At 40.4% G+C, this 17,395-nt stretch overlaps 1 protein-coding gene and 1 pseudogene across 2 annotated transcripts; one reads left to right on the top strand and one right to left on the bottom strand.

Moving 5' to 3' along the window:
• Window positions 1–15,605: 15,605 nt before the first annotated feature.
• Window positions 15,606–16,004, top strand: LOC144713210 (uncharacterized). The gene has a single exon (XM_078587724.1). It carries the CDS (start codon window positions 15,618–15,620, stop codon window positions 15,942–15,944), a length of 327 nt encoding a protein of 108 aa, XP_078443850.1. The 5' UTR covers window positions 15,606–15,617; the 3' UTR covers window positions 15,945–16,004.
• A 272-nt stretch (window positions 16,005–16,276) lies between these two features.
• LOC144712661 (UPF0057 membrane protein At4g30660 pseudogene) lies at window positions 16,277–17,075 on the bottom strand (annotated as a pseudogene). The gene is made up of 3 exons (XR_013583860.1): window positions 17,066–17,075; window positions 16,640–16,905; window positions 16,277–16,561 (listed from the first exon to the last, which is right to left on the bottom strand). The product of XR_013583860.1 is annotated as a UPF0057 membrane protein At4g30660 pseudogene (transcript).
• Window positions 17,076–17,395: the final 320 nt, after the last annotated feature.

Raw genomic sequence — 17,395 nt, 5'->3', positions numbered from 1 at the left:
CCAACCCTAAAGTTGACTGATCATCCACTTGGTTCCCAAACAGCTCACATCATCTCAAGCACTAATAAGGGAGAAATAATTCACTACAAACATATGTTTCCTAAAACCAAATATTATACATTATGATACAGGTTTTTAGACGAAATATAATATCGGATGCATGTTTTATAAATTTGGTTCATTAGGAAACTTCTTTTCTTATCATTATAAAAATATTTTGATTTGATTATCACCATTTTGGTTCTATTAATTTAGGTTAAATTACTCAAATAAAATATTAACCAAAAATAGATATCAGAGCCAACATTCACTTTTTCAATTCTTGCTTTATGCAGATTTTACCCCTAATCACCCCAAGCTTGTAAGGAAATCTATAAATATTGTTGCATTAAACAGAATCCTTAAACAATATTTTTAAGCCTAATTTATGGTTCTTCACCTTGCTTCATCATATGTATGCATATGGAGTTTCCTTCAACTATCCAATATTCCTTGAAAAGATCAAATCCACCCTATCTCTCATGCATCAACAGCCTTGGCTAAATATTTAGCCACTAACCTAACCCAATTATCATAATCTACTTCTTACTATTCTAGGTAGGTTCTGTTGGTTTCTAGGGGCCTAGATATAGATGAATAAATCAAAAAAATCCGTAGCAGAAGGCTTCTGAGAAATTGATAGTGTCGACAAAAACATTGAATTGAAGAATCAATGCATAGATCGCATCCATGATTTATTGGATCTCAGAGCAAGATGAGTCAAGATACTCAACTGTGCAACCCATAGATGTATGCACATGGTCTTCGGCATGATGAATCTCCTCCTTCTCGTTGACGAGCCCCATTCTACCTCCATCATTGTCGTTACATCATCTCGATCGCATCATGCATGGAGAGGGGGTGTAGGGAGAAGGGAGAAGAAGGGGAAGATCCCTGAACAATTTTTTCCTGGGTGAATTTCGTTCAAGGCCTTCCCCTGTTTATACTAAGTGGGTATTTTTCTTAAAACCCCCAAAACTTAAGTATATCTTTCGACGTCCCAAAGACCATTTGTGTGTGAGCTTCTAGGCCCATCTATCAGTCTAGTTAACGACTCTAGTGGCCCAAAATTTCAGCCCAATCGGACGTCTAGATCTCAAGATATCAAGGTTTTACTAGTGCTTAATCTCCACCGTTGGATCTTTTATCTCTCTTCAAAATATTTCAAAAATCGGTATTTTCTGATTGGTCGGCATTATTTTTCTCATTTTCTGCCTTCTCGGATCGCGTTCTGACATGTGATTGTCCGCGTCCGTCGCCCACAATCATTGTAGAATGATTCGTCTCTTTGAACGGCTATAAAGAAGCCACGTCGCCATTCATTTTATTTTTCTAAAAAAAGCATAAAATGACAAAATCAGCCGCAATATTTGATTTATTTCAACCCATGCGTGTCGGTTGCCGTGTGCATTAAATGCAGTGAACTCAATTCGGTGGCCAAGGAGCTATTGATAACAGTGGCCACCGGAGACATATAAAGAGTTCACTGAATTGATCCGTACGAGTCCTTAAATGGTATTACATTGAATTGTTAATCAGGTTGATTCACGTCACGATTGTGTAAGTGGTCCTTAAACGTGACACACCAAAGTCATCTTGTGGATGGACAGTTGTACTTTGACTATGACCTACGTGTCCCTAATCATGAGATTCTAAATTGTCTTAGTTCGGGTGCATGAAGAAGTTTATGAAGACGATTGAGTGGTAAAGATGGGATCGTCCACCCTCCGTAAAAAAAAGGTGACAGCTCAAGGAAGACGATGTGATGAGGTCCTTGGCCAAGGCAGTGAAATATCGGAGAAGAGTTCTCCGATGATTTCCGAATGCATCAGTACTAACTCGGATGACTAACTAGGGTTTGACAGTTGACCATGCCCTAAGTCGTCCTAAGAGCATCAAGTGGATGAGGGACTATATATACATGATAACTGATAATGAACAGGTTCCATGAGTGAGTAGATACACACTCATTTGTATCTTCTAGAATTCGAATTGTAGCTTAGCACCCCACGTGTTGGAGACTCGACCTATCGATTGGATTAAATGGATCAGACATTAATTAACCTATATGATGATATGGTTAATTAATTTGGAAGGCCAATTAAAGTTATTGGGCCGCTGGAGTCGTTAACTAGACTGATAGATGGGCCTAGAAGCTCACACACAAATGGTCTTTGGGACGTCGAAAGATATACTTAAGTTTTGGGGGTTTTAAGAAAAATACCCACTTAGTATAAACAGGGGAAGGCCTTGAACGAAATTCACCCAGGAAAAAATTGTTCAGGGATCTTCCCCTTCTTCTCCCTTCTCCCCACAACCCTTCTCCATCTCCGATGCGATCGGGACGACGTAACGACGACGATGGAGATTGAACGAGGCTCGTCAACAAGGTGGAGATCTGACGTGCCGAGGACCGTGAGGATACATCTAGAGGCTGCACACGTGAGCAGCTCGACTCAGCTCACTCCGAATCCAATAAATCACGAATGCGATCCATGGAAAGGTACTTCATTCAATGATTTTTGTTGATGCCATTCGATTCGCAAAAGTCTTCCGTTGCATATCGTTTTGTTTTGTTCATCCATGTCAAGACCTCTAGAACCCAACATAAGGGCCCCATAATGGACCCTCTTGTAAGGGCCCATCATGGCCCTATATATGGCCATGATGGACACCAAACAGTTTCAGATATGTTTGTTGTATTTTGGAAGTTACCTTCGTCCATATCTCATTAAGAAGAAGAGAAGGAAGAAGGAGGAAGAAGAAGAAGAGAAGGGAGGAGGAAGAAAATAGAGAAAGAGGTCGCAACCCCAGAGATACGTCCTCTATTCCAATGGGTGCTTTAGTGCATTATAACTTGCAAATTAACAGGATTAATTGATGAATTTTACATTATATTTATGTGCTTTAATGACCATATTTGCATGTTATCATATAAAAATGAAGATTAATGACTTACACTTTGATTTTACTATTATTTCTAATTTTTATCATTTTTTACATGGCATTTAACCTCATTTCATTGAAGAAATATTTTTTACAGGGCTTTAAATACTTGGCTAAAGGATGGTAAGGGCTCTCATGATTTTTCTGGAATTTTTCCATATTTTTATATAATTTTCTGACCAATATTTAGGCAAGAAATGATCTTTTTCCTATTTAAATAATACATATTTTATTTATATTACATTTTAGAAAGTTTTTTTTATATTTATCAAGGGGTATCCACGTCGTCCCCCCAAAATTCGGGCGAATAAGTGGATAAATATTATTAAAATCATTAAGAAAGAGAGAATGAGCATTACTGGCTCATTATGGCATCGCAAATTGCGATGCCAATAACGAGCCAATCATTAGTTCGAAAACCTTTACAACGTGGCGTCGGCAAAGAAGAAAAGGTACGTTTTTTGTGTGCATTTATGATTACTTTTTAGTCGTTAGCGCGTACATTTAATGTACGCGCTAACGACACATGTAAATCCATGCACATGCAGCGTCGATTCGCCGCGTGCATTTAATGCACGCGGCAACCGACACACGTGTGTTAAAAAATCAAATATTACAGTGTGCTTTTAATCATGAAAGCCGTAATCGGTTAGCCGTGTGCATTTAATGCACGCGGCAACCGACACGCATGGGTTGAAATAAATCAAATATTGCGGCTGATTTTGTCATTTTATGCTTTTTTTAGAAAAATAAAATGAATGGCGACGTGGCTTCTTTATAGTCATTCAAAGAGACGAATCATTCTACAATGATTGTGGGCGGCGGACGCGGACAATCACATGTCAGAACGCGATCCGAGAAGGCAGAAAATGAGAAAAATAATGCCGACCAATCAGAAAACACCGATTTTTGAAATATTTTGAAGAGAGATAAAAGATCCAACGGTGGAGATTAAGCGCTAGTAAAACCTTGATATCTTGAGATCTAGACGTCCGATTGGGCTGAAATTTTGAGGGCATGTTTGTCTTTTTCCCCTCTACATTCGCTATGGTTGGATCTTTAAATAGAGGTCTGGAAAAGGGCGAAATTCACTTTTTGAAGCTGTCTCCAAGGATTTGGCCAGGAAGGACACAAGAGTTGCTTTGGAAGTCGATAGTTCTTGATTCTGCTCTCAAATCTGTAAGTTTCTGATTTGTATTTCAACCTTCTTCTTGAACAATTCTAAAACGCCAAGGCATGGGCGAAATGTACATGCCCTATAAGTGGTTTTGAATGAAATTAGCACTGCATTTTGATTCTGATACAAGATCTGGTTTTTAATCTTTAGTTCTACATCAATTTTGAACATTTTTGCATTATTGGATTTTTAATTTAGGGTCGGATTTCATCTTTTCCCCAAATTCTTCACTTTCTCTCTTTAGGTTAATTTGTCTAGTTTTTCTCTATAGATTTCAATTTTTATTATTTGGAAATTTAACTTAATATATAAAAAACCTAAAAATAAAATTTGATTAAAAAATTCATCCATCTTGAACTCCAACTTCAAAATCTCTTTCTTGATTATTAAATTCCCAATTTTTAATTCATAAAAATTGTCTTAAATTTATAATAATTGGGAAATTAATAATCCGAATTAATCTGATCTTATAATTGAAATATTTATATCTTGAGCTTTTTGACTGAAATATTTAAAATCAAAATTAAGTTTATTTACTTGATTTTGATGAATTAAAAAACATTATTAAGGATAATTAAGGTTTATTAATTGACAAATTAAGTCTTCCTTGAATTAATTCATTAAAATTTGGATAAAATTCTTTCTTGCTGCCTCCTGTGGTTCCACCACTTGCTTGGTCTATATTCTATATTTAGTGATTAAGGGTATTTATAAATTTTATTGTATAAGTCTAAACGTCAAATCAACGACATATTTACACGCATTTTAGGCTTATCATGCATGTAGAGTTCGCACAGTTGCAAGTTGTTGTGCCAACCCAACACGTCCACTGGCGGTGTCCCGCTGACCTGCCATCGTGGGACCGGTGGATGGCACCTCCTTCGCAGTGTTATCAATCTCCTCATGTCACCTACGACACTACGTTGTGACCAGTCGGATTTTGCCACATCATCTGGGATGTTTTATCTATGACGCTTAGGCGACACCCTCATTCTACAGTAGGCTGTACCGCTACATGATTTGGACACCGCTTTAACCTACGATGTGAGGACTGCATCTAGGTCAACCACGTGATACGTTGAAGGGCTTCCTCTATAATTCACAAACCCCTCGTGCGAGACTATGGTCCCCCGGCGTGTTGACTTTCGGCGCATTCGGATCGCATGCTAGATTCAACGGATGACGAGATCGCCAACTCTGATGAACGATGACCTGAGATCCAACCGGGAATGATGCGGCCTCACTTCAAACCGCGCCACTCAGAATGTGCTAGTCGCTCGCCAACCACCACAAGTGTCACCAAAGAACTGCATGTGTCCTCCTTTGTACAGCCACAACTAACGGCGAGTGAATCTCGTCCACAACGAACCGCGCCATCGGTGACCAGCCGATTACCTGCGTCATCGGTTGAACTGAGTGTCCACCTGATGCTGCCTGGCGTGCACTTAGTTCCCTAGTTGCATGGGGTGACTCTCTTCGATGCTACATCTTGGTGTCCATACATCGTGCCGCTACTGACACTACGTTCACACACCAAAGTCCCAACGCCTGTTTCGTTTACGCTGTGTCTCTGTTCGCGCTGGTATGCTCCTAGATCGCACCAGTGGAGAATCCACAAAGCTTGAGCTGCCTTGTCATTGCCACTTCTCACATCTTCGTCATCGCCCCAAATCCAACATCACGATCTAGTGCCACAATACCACCACCCGTTGAGCCAAATTGTGTTCGTCAATGACACGCCTCCACCGCTCTTGCTCGCACCAACCCTTCCACCAACGAAGACGCTGACAACGAATGACACCATTGATAAGTCCAAATTTAGGGGTTTTATGTCGTTGTTTTGATTCAGACTTAGCCAACAATATTTATGAAAACTTTCCGCTTAAATACTCTATAATTAATATAGGGCAAGTAAGGGGTCGATCCACAGAGAGGCAGAAATTTAATTTCAGAAGTTTTTCTCAAGCTTGGGATGAAGAAAATGATTTTAAACGTGAAAAATACAATTTTTTGGGATGTTTCTAGATTTTTAGGTAATTTTCATAATTCCCTACGATTTAAGTTAAGCCAAAATACAAGGAGAAACACAAAATCATATTTTAAAACTAATTTCTCTATTTTCTCTTATCAAATTAATCAGAAATAAATATTTTTAGAATTTTCTGGAATTAATTTACATAAAAAAACAACTATAACTATAAAAAACTAGAGACAGAGATTTCTTTAGAATTTTTTTAGGTGTTAAAATGAATTTAAATAGATTATATGAATTTTCTAGATTTTTTCCAAATTTTTTCGGATTTTTTTCAATGCAGAAAATAAATTTTCTGATTTTCTTTTGATTTTTCTATTTTTTTAAATACTAAAATGTGAAATTTACCTACTCCGGCGATTGCCAGAGCGGCGGCAGTGGCGGTGCTGGAGCGGCGGCGGTGGCTGTGCCATAGTGGTGGTGGCGGCGGCGGAGCGGAGGTGGCGGCGGAGCGGCGACGACGGCGGCGGTGGCGAGCCAAATGGGTCGGCAGGCCCGGGTTGGCCCTTAGAGGGCTGGCCTTAGTGGGTCAGCCTACTAAGCTTAGCCCAATTTGGCTAAGTTAAGACTTAGCCAAATTGGGCTTAAGCCTTATTGGGCTTCACCCACTGGCCAGGACTTAGCCGATTTGGCTAAATCCTGCACATGGCTACCATGTGCCCTGCGATCGTGTGCGCTGGCTGCGCGCGGACCGACGGGCAGAGGGTTGTCTCTGCCGCACGGGCACCGCACGGCACCGCACAGTGGCGGCTAGAAGACAAAAAACTTGTGTCTTGAAAGGATGAAAAATGATATTTTAATGCGATTTTTTGGGATTCGAAGTAGGGAATGCTTGAGGATCTAGAGAGATATAGGGATGTATTTTAGAGTGAGAAAAAAATGTTTCTAGAGAGATAAAATGTCGAAATGAGAGTATAGAGAGAGAGAAAATGAAGAGATAGAGAGAGAAAATGAAGTTGGTTATGGTAACTGGAAACCGATTTCACCCTACTATGCCTTTATGAGGGGGAACCTGATGGAAATATATGTGGTTGGCAAGCCAATCACAAATCCACATCTCATTTCATATTCATTAATATAACATATTCATTATGGTGCACGCTTGATGCTTATAATAAAGTCCATGAATACATGATCTGACTTAGTGAATTATGATGAGATCATAATATGTAGATTGTTAGTCTTTAAGCATGTGTTCTACACATTCCTATTCAAAGGATACGCGAGAAGAACATCAAAGTATTCAGATAGAGTAGCACTATCTAGCCTTACTCATACGATGAGTATGGCCAGTCTCGTAGCCATTAGTGTGCAGACACTAAGGATAGATAGTGGGTGCTTGATGTCAGACATCATCAAGGACGTCGTCTGGTTGGTATCGAGACGATGCTCGAATACCTAGATGATGTCAGACGTTCTTAGTGACGTCGCGACTAATATTTTCCCTAAAAGGATGTGACTATGTGATGTAGTGTACTAGGCAGAGAGTACGTGCGGGCCCTGACTCATGGGGATTTGTCGAGTTTTGAGCTCCGAGTGAGCAACCGGTGACGGTGACAGTGGCCTTCTGACCCTCGTCGGAGCGACGTGGATGACTACGACGTCAGACAGAATAATTATGTTGACGCTTGCACGTAACGGATGGGCTTGACCCGTACCTGGGAATTCACTCAAGTCATAGTTTTCTCGATTAATTCTCTCACCTAAATTAACCCGAACGGCGTAGAGCACATTCAACAATATACTAAAGACGGAAATATAACTAACAAACAGGGAGAACGATCTACCTCTCTGGCGGTTGATAACATGATAAATGAACCTATATTTGTATACAGTTGAGATGTTTTTAGTATTATTAATTTATAATTTATCATGTTATTTTTTGAATTAACCAAATATTTATGCATTAGCAATTAATTCCAACTTTTGCACATTATGATTATTTTTCACTAACTTCATTGACTTGTATGAAGTCAATCAGTTTGATTTCTGATGAGTATTTTGTAGTTCTGAATGTGCAGAAATTTACAGGAATTAGAAGATATCATTCTGAGAAAAATTGGAGGATTTTGGGAGCTTAGTGATTATCAAAATGGGCTGCAAATGATGAAACAGTATTGTGGGCTTTTAAAGGAGAGATCAGAGGGGCTTGGACCACGACCTGAACTACCTATTGGGCGTGCAAACACATTACAAAAGAATCAAACTGGAAATTACAAGGCAAAGCTCTCAACCCATGGAGAAAAAGAGGCAAAATGGCAAGAAAAGAGAATAGATAATGCCCAAAGGGGTATTTTAGTAATTCTCACAATGTATAAATAGACTTTTTCTCCCTCATTTTCCCTCATTCTGGACGTGCTCTAGCAAGTGGCTGGCCAGCAGGACAAGGCATTCTTCAGAATCCAGGTTGTTCAACCTGCTTAATGTAAGTTTATTGAAGTTTTCTCTTAATCTCGTCTCTTGTTTGCATTGAAAAATGCCTGATCCTGGTGAAATATAAGGATCCATACTTGAGAGGAAGCATTGAGGGCTCAGTAAACTTGCATTGAGGCTTTAGGATCTTAGATTTCTACCTTCTCCATCATTTCCCATCTATTTACCCTTAAAATCCATCACTTTCCCACTCTAAACACTCATTTTCTCCACTTTCTCTCTCTAAAATAGGTTTTTTTCTCACTAGACCTACATCTATATCCATAGTTACTCCCCTAAAAATTTCATAAAAAAGCCTCTTCATTTGCATATCCAAATTCTATCTCAAAGTCCTTCTACACTCTCTCTTCATTTTCTCTCTCTATCTCCTCATTTCGGCCATTTCTCTCTCTAGAATATGTATTTTCTCTCTCTAGACCTCCATCCATATCCACAGTTCGTCACCTCCAAATTTCATAAAAAATCTCCTTCATCTGCACCTTCAAATTCCCTCTCAAACTCTCTCTACACTATCAGAATAGGCTTCAATTTTAAAGTGATTATTATGCCAAAAAATTAATCATATTTTTAGGATAAATCATAACACACCATAACAAATCAATCCTGTTTGTACTTTTGATAGCCCATTCATAATGGAAATATATATGGCAAGCATGCATACTACATATGGCACATCTCGTTCAATATGCAGTGATAGAATTTGTATTCATCTAATGCATGGGTAATGCTTATAATAAAGTCCATGAATACATTATGTGAATCAGTGAATGATGATGAAAACATAATACATAAATCACTTTTATTAAAAACATTTATTCTAACTATCCATATCTAAAGGATACCCAAGACAAGCATCAAAATATCTAGAAATTTTATCACTATCAAAACCTACTTATATGATAAGTAATGCTTATCATATGGCCATAAGTGTGGAGACACTAAAGACATATAATGGGTTCTCCTTTGGAAATAGTTAACTAAATTGATTGAGACCATGAATGTTATAATACCTCAATACAAAACAGGGTGATTCATGTCGTAGTCTTATAAGTGGTTCTTTGACTTGAAACACCAAAGATATCTTGTGGATAGATGTCTATATTTTCACTATGACTTATCAGTCCCTGAGCATGTGATTCAAATAATTCTTAGCTCTTAAATAAAAATAAGTACACAAAGTAGGATATTGAGTTGAAGAAGAAGATACATTAAATTCCTAACCGGGGTAGTGGAAATATTAGATAAGACATTCTCCAATGATCTCCATTATGCATCAGTACAAACTGGAATGAGGGATTAGTTTGATGGCTAACCATATCCTAAGTCATTTGAAAGTATCACATGGATGAAGGATTATACATAGACGGAAACCAATGACGGTAAGATTCCATGAGAGAGTTCATTTACTACTATGTTTTTTGTGGAACACAAGGTGTATCTTGGCACCCCATGGGAGAGAAAATAACTGGGTTAAATTGACCTTGATTACTCAATTGATAAATCCATCTAGTTAATTAATAAGGTCGTTCAATAAGTATTATTGTGCTATTAAATTTACTGCATGGGTCTAAAGGGTCACACACATAAGATCTATAGAAGTTGGAAGGTATAATTAAGTTGTGAAATGTATAGACCAAGTATAGATATAGGGGGGAACCCACGCTATTGAAATGTATAGACCAAGTATAAATATAGGGGTGAACCCATGCTAGCAGATTTGGGAGCCCTCATCTTCTCCTCTTATCATGATTGTCCTCTTCTAACAAGACTTAATAGTGGGAAGATCATCAAGATCTTCAAGTATAATTAAAGTACAAGAAGAGATCCATGTTTCTACTGATTGCATGAATAAGTCTCAAAGTCTCAAGGCTGAGCATGTGAACATACTCTTCTATTTAAAAAGTTGAGAGTTGTAATGGTTTCACATAAGGTGATAGGATCATTTTTTGTTTTATATTTTCATTGAATCCAATTTCTAAGAATTTTTGTGTAGATAAAATTTCAGACAACCAATATAATCCAAAAAATCCAACACCTCCATGTACCTCTCAAGATCTGCACCCCTCAAGATCTACACCCTCTCTACAATATCCAATGACTATGCTCCCAAGTACAGGGTCTCCTTGCTTCCTATGGCTCCCCTCTAGTCAACATGTTATCCATACAAGACTTGCATTGACTCTACACAAGCCTTCAACAAGGACTCGATAAGGTGTTGTCAGTCGCTGCTGGATGCTTAAGGTCTACACATGCTGCACGTTCGTTGCACAAGGAGATACTAGATAGTTCACATGGGCTTGATGCATGTGTAGTGAAAATTTGACGACTTGCAATGCTAAGATTGCATATAGAGCTATGGATTCATCATGATGGTTTGGAAGACAACGTGCCCACGCTGACACCACCATAGAGCATTCAAAGAGGGTCCCAAGCCACCATGCATAATGACACCATGATGTTAGGGTGCCAAGAGCATGGGTGTTGGCGTGAAATGGCAAAGAGTTCCATGCAAGTGGGTCCATCATATGGGTTTTTTATGAGTTTTAGGCTATGTTAGAGACTATCCCTATAAATTGTGAAAATGAACCATTAGGAATATTTTTCTAAGAATTTTCAATTATGTAACTTAATGAATTGAAATAAAGCATCCAAGAAGGATATCGTAGGCAAGGCTAATAAAGGATTGATCTCCAATAAATGCTTGTCCAAAATTACTTAGAGACAGATTCATAAGTATAAATTTCTTACACAAAGTAACTAATTTTAATACACTAGGGCTGATAAAAACGTAAAAAATTTATATCATCTTTAAGAATATATAATTAAGTGAACATTAGGAGAAAAATGAACTGTAATATTCGGTTGTCTATGACCAGTAGGATGGGTTGGTACACCATCACGTTGTAGTCTCCCACTACCCCACATTTAAGCCTCTAGTGAAGGTTATAGCGATACAAAATCTTTATTTAAAATTTTTATTAAAATTTAAATTTTTATTTATGATTGATTTCTACGTTGAGATGTTTCTGCGGCTTGTTCAACAAGGCATGTTATAATTATAGATCAAAGAGTATGAAACATTTAAAATTTGAAGACACTTTCCTCATTCATTTCATGCAATTTAGTAGTGTCTTGGAGCCAAGGAAAATTTAGATTCACACTGTTGTAAAAATCAGAAAATAGTATTACCACCTTTGGAGTTAATAACGTCATCCATCTGTTGTAAAGTGATGGATAATAAAGTCAACATGGATCAGAAATCAACTTAAATTCACCTGAATATTTAGCTATTTTCTTTCTACCTAAACCAAATTAGTTATTGTTAGATCATTTGAGTTCGTCTGATGCCTTATCATGAATATCTTATGTCAATGTATTGTGATTCAAAATTTACCTAGAAATTCGGTTCCAATTACAATGCTGATAAAACTAATACACACAGTAAGAAACAAAACATAGAGGATATGTGAAGAATAACCCATAAGGAAGATTAAAAGAGAGGAGAATACTTCTTCCCCAATTAAAAGAGAATGAGGTCTTCATATAGTTTATCAGCCCATGTTCATCTATTTAAAATTTATTCACCCTTATGTATCTAACAAAAGAAGAGATTAAGTGTGTTTTGCTCTAGGTACGTGACTGTGAGAAAGATAGTGCAGTGCAGAATGTATAGGGTTGGATAAGTCGTCACAATTACACACGATTGATCCAGATAAAATAATGATGGCGCATCCCCTTTACTGGATCAAGGGCAAGAACACTGTCTTAAAACAAAAATAATAAAAGAAAGCTCCAAATTCAAAATCATAAACTGTGGTTTGTGTGAAGACAAAAATCTCTTCCACTAAACTATTCCACAAAATATGATGGAAGTGAATAAATATTCCAGAAAACACCAGACAGACTAATGTAAATTACTTAAGAGTTAATAGTGGAAATTTAGCACCTGCCCTATGTGATAGAGCAATGTGATGAGCCTGGTTGTGAGAGGGGGAGGACAGAGGATGGTGTTCTTTGAGGGGCCAAACGTTGATCTAATCATAGCTCTCTGAAACCTTTCTGGTAGGTGTGTGCAAGGGGAGGTAGAATAGCATGCACAAGGATCAGTGGGATGGCGTGTGTGAGGAGTGGCAACATGATGTGCATGAAGAGTGGTATGATGGTGCGAGTGGTATGATGGTGCGAGTGGCTGGCGGCCACATGTCCAAGTGGCCATGTGTGAGAGATGGTGCACACTTGGCCAACCTTCATGAATAGCAGCGGATTACATGTCACTAGTGCACAAAAATCAGCATACAAGTGGCAGTGGATGGTGCAATAGTGGTGTGCAAAAATCAGCGCATGAGTGGCGGTGTATGGCAAGAAATTAGTGCATGAAAATGGTGACACATAAGACGTGTCCCTTCTCAGCGGCTATGGCAAGGCAGGGAAGAGAGGAACTATATTGCAATTTTTTATAAGGAAATTTAATTCCAAAGAATCACAATATGATCCATTACAGCACTGGCATGTTACTAGGGCCTTGGAGGAGAGAGAAAATAAATATAAACTCGTCGCTTTCAAAAAAATTCAGAAATAAAATCCCGATAATAGATTATGTTCAGATCTTGGATCTGGAATTAATGAGGATGACATGACATGACCTGGGTCATCTCCTCTAGAAGTGCTCTCATCTCATCAAATGATGGCCCTTAGCCCTTTGGCCCACTGCAGTGTTTGACATCCTAGATGAGGATAATGAGTCATAATTAGGGATTGGGGATTTGATCTTATTGATCAAATGTTCAATCAGATTGTGCATTCTTTCAATCGAATCCAAATCTAGATCCTTGGGGCCAGAAAATCGATTCAGACTAGATCTTACCCATTGGGTCAGATCATATTAAACAATCTGGTCCAGTGTTTGGATTGGATAAGCCAAACTGTCTGGTTTGGATCAGATTAGATTGATTTGTTCAAATTCATACAAAATAAATGTGTAGTGAATGAAATGAGAGAGATCCAGAGAGATAGCACGTCAGAGAGAGGGAGAGAGGGGGGGGACAGAACAAGAGAGAGAGAGAGAGAGAGTGAGTGCAAGAGAGAGAACCAAAGGGGAGAGAGAAAGAGAGAGAAAGCACAAGAGAGAGAGCCGGAGAGAGAAAACCAAAGGCAAAGAGAGAGAGCACAAGAGAGAGACATAGAGAGAGAGAGCCAAAGGGAAAGAGAGAACACAAGATATAGAGAGAACCAAAGGGGAGAAAGAACAAGAGGGAGAGAGAGAGAACAAGAGAGAGAGAGAGAGAGAGAACCAAAGGGGGAGAGAGAGCTCGCAAGAAAGAGCCAGAGAGAGAGAGAGAACACAAGATAGAGAGAGAACCAAAGGGGAGAAAGAACAAGAGGGAGAGAGAGAATCAAAGGGCAAAGGGTGAGTGAGAACAAGGAAGATAGAGAGAGAGAGGGAACCAAAGGGGGAGAGAGAACACGGGAGAGAGAGGGGACCAAAGGGGGAGAGAGAACAAAGGAGAGAAAGGGGGAGAGAGAACAAAGGAGAGAAAGATAGAATCAAAGAAGAAGAGAGAACAAGAGAGAGAGAGAGAACCGAAGGGGGAGAGAGAACAAGAGAGAGCCAAAGGGAAAGAGAGAACAAGTGAGAGAGAATCAAAGGGGAGAGAGAGAGAGAGAACCAAAAGGGGAGAGAGAACAAGAGAGTATGGATTGGGGATTCAGACAGATTGTTCGAACGTTTGATCGGATCGGGCATTCGAACAATCAAATCCAAACACCAATTTGTCCAGTTCAGATCCGATCCGAACATGATCTGTGCATCGGGTTTGGGTCGGATTGCTCGAACAAGATGGCTGTTCGAATCGAATGTTCGAATTCGATCCTATTCAAACACGTTGTTTGAATCAAATGTTCGAATCCGGATTCGGTGCTCAGTTCAGCTCCTGCAGTACTGGGTTAGCCAGCGGTGCCAGCGGCACATAGCAACCACCAGCAGCTGCCAGCGACCGCCAGCACCGCCCGCGCTCGCCAGCGACCGCCAGAGAGAAAGTCGCTGGCGGTCGCTGGCGCCGCTGGCTTGGCCACTGGCCATTTGTTTGAACTTGTTCGAACAAGTTCAAACAAATGGCCGATCGAACATGAACGAACCAAATTGTTTGTTCGAAACTTTCGATAGAACATGAACAAAAGGCCTTTTCGATCGAAAGATTCGAACAGATTTATTCGAATCAGCATTTGTTCGTTTGAATCTTTCGATCAAGATTCGAACGATCTGATCCGATTCGATCCTCCACGCCCACAAGAGAGAGCCAAAGGGAAAGAGAGAACAAGAGAGAGAGAGAGAGAGAGAGAGAGAGAGAGAGAGAGAGAGAAGGGCACGTGAGAGGGAGCGGGGAGAGTGAGTGAGAGAGTGAGAGAGTGAGAGAGGGAGTGAGTGAGGGAGGGAGAGGAGGGCAGCGAGAGAGAGAGGGAGATTCCTGTTCTCTCTCTCTCTTTCTCACTATTTTAGTGTAAAAATAATAATTTATATTACATTACCTCGGGAATGCCACCTGTTCGCGAACCGTCTGAACGCCAACCGTTCGAACATGTTCGTGTAAGATTTGGACTGTTCGTGTACGCAAACAAACTAAACATTTTTTCCCAACCCTAGAGAGAGAGAGAGAGAGAGAGAGAGAGAGAGAGAGAGAAAGAGCATGAAGTGCATGAGAGAGGGAGTTCTCGTTTTTTTTCACGAACTATTTCATTCAAACAGATCGAAAAATCTAGAACAACTCGACCTGAAGCCCTTCTTCGATCGGAATACTCGATCCAGTCGGATCGAATCTCATTTGGATCGATCGAAACACTCGACCAACATTCGATCGACTCGATCCGAACCAAACGTGGACGGCATCATGAACAACGACGACGACTCTGGTCAACGTCATCCGACACCCCGGGAGATAAAACGTTCGTTTTCGAATAAGAAAATCAGAAGAAAAACAGCAGTCGGTGCCAGCGATGGAGTTGAACGACGAGTGGCTCGCCGGCGACAAGCTCCAGCACGCCGTCGCCTGCCTGTTCATCGCCGTCATCGTATCGCTCGTCGTCTCCCGATCTCGTCATCGATTCCTGCGTCGATGGTCGACTCGGATCGGCTGCCTCTCCGCCCTCGCGGCCGGAGCCGCCAAGGAGGCGGCGGACGAACTAGGGTTCATGGAATCCGCCGGGGCGTCCTTCAAGGACGCCGCCGCCGACCTAATCGGAGTTCTCCTCGCCGCGATACTCCTCTCCTTCCGCCCGCCCGCGGAGAAAATCCTCCCCGGCGGAGATCTTAACATGGTCTGATTCGCCTCTCATCCGTTTCCCCCATTTGATTTCTATTTCTTGCCATGGAAAACGCCCCAATCGAAGAAGAGCAGTTCAGAAATTGCAGGAAGACGATGGTTCTATCATGATCTAAACCTATGGGATCGGATTTTGTTAAGAATTCGATCATGGGTTGATGTACTGGATAAACAATTTTGAAATATTAGAAATGTGAGAGCTATACGGGATCGGATTTCATGATCTCGAGCTGGAAGAGTTTGATCGATGGACGATGTGGTGAGAACTAAAATTCAAGACATTGAAGATGAAGAATTGAATCAGTAGAATTTAAAATTGAAAGACGCTGAAACTGAAACAACTATACGGGGACGGATTTTACTACGGCATGTATAATTTAATCAACAGATGTTTAATCATGGGCTTCGTGAGTTTTCAATTGTCGGGAACCACACGTCACGGATTCGAACGCGAAAGGGCACGGCGATTGACCAGATCTAAGCATTGATCGGTCGCCAGTAATTGGGCTCCGGTGAATAGAGAGGCTCCGGATCAACCGCAACAATCACATAAACCGCGTAGATGATCCCCGGAAGATATCCGAGGAAGGTGAGCAGCAGGCAAATGCAAAACTCCAGCTGAATCAAGAGAAGAACGCCAAAGAAATTGAATCAGATAACGATCGGAAGGATTACCGTGAAATTCATGGAACTTGCCGTGCAGCAGCCATGGCGGAGACAGACTCCGAGAGGAGGAATCAATATCGCAATTAAGATCTCCAGAAAGGTGCAGCATCTGCTGGTACGCATGATTGCAGAGATCCGTTCGCCGATCTTTCCAGAGGAAGAAGACGATCCTTGCGAGAGCTCCTCTCCAACTTGCACCTTTCTATCATGATCGCTAACAAGTATGCCGATCTCCACCGTCCGATCCACCGTATACGCCTCAGATTTCCTCTGGACTCCATGAACGCCGCGTGTCTCTTTTTGCGCGCAGATGAGATTCGTTAATACGGCCCATTCAATATTGTTGACCGGATCCGATTATTTTAACGCGAGGATTGTATTCGAGATTGTTGTCCGGAACGGAAAAAATGTAGGCTGAATTATAAGTCGTTAACTTAGAAGACTTTATTTATTCACTCTCGCTCATCTGTTCTGGACATCTTGCAAATGTTTTCTTGTGGCTTCTTATCGTTCTCTATCGCTTCATCTCTCTGATTACCTTTTTATATGGATCTATCTCTTAATCTCTCGTTCTCTCTCTCTCTCTCTCTCTCTCTCTCTCTCTCTCTCTCTCTCTCTCTCTCTCTCTCTCTCTCTCTCTCTCTCTCTCTCTCTCTCTCTCTCTCTCTCTCTCTCTCTCTCTCTCTCTCTCTCTCTCTCGTTCTCTCTCTCTCTCCCTAAATCTCTCGTTAACTCTCTCTATCTCTGTATCTCTCTGCCTCTCTCTCCTCTCTCCTCTGTTCTCTC

Source organism: Wolffia australiana, chromosome 15 (assembly GCF_029677425.1).
Source record: "Wolffia australiana isolate 7733 chromosome 15, ASM2967742v1".
NCBI lineage: Eukaryota > Viridiplantae > Streptophyta > Magnoliopsida > Alismatales > Araceae > Wolffia > Wolffia australiana.
This window is presented reverse-complemented; position numbering and strand designations above follow the sequence as displayed.

What these genes read in the sequence shown, in the direction of transcription:
- LOC144713210 (XM_078587724.1), top strand. Translation starts at nt 15,618, where the DNA reads ATGGAGTTGAACGACGAGTGGCTCGCCGGCGACAAGCTCCAGCACGCC.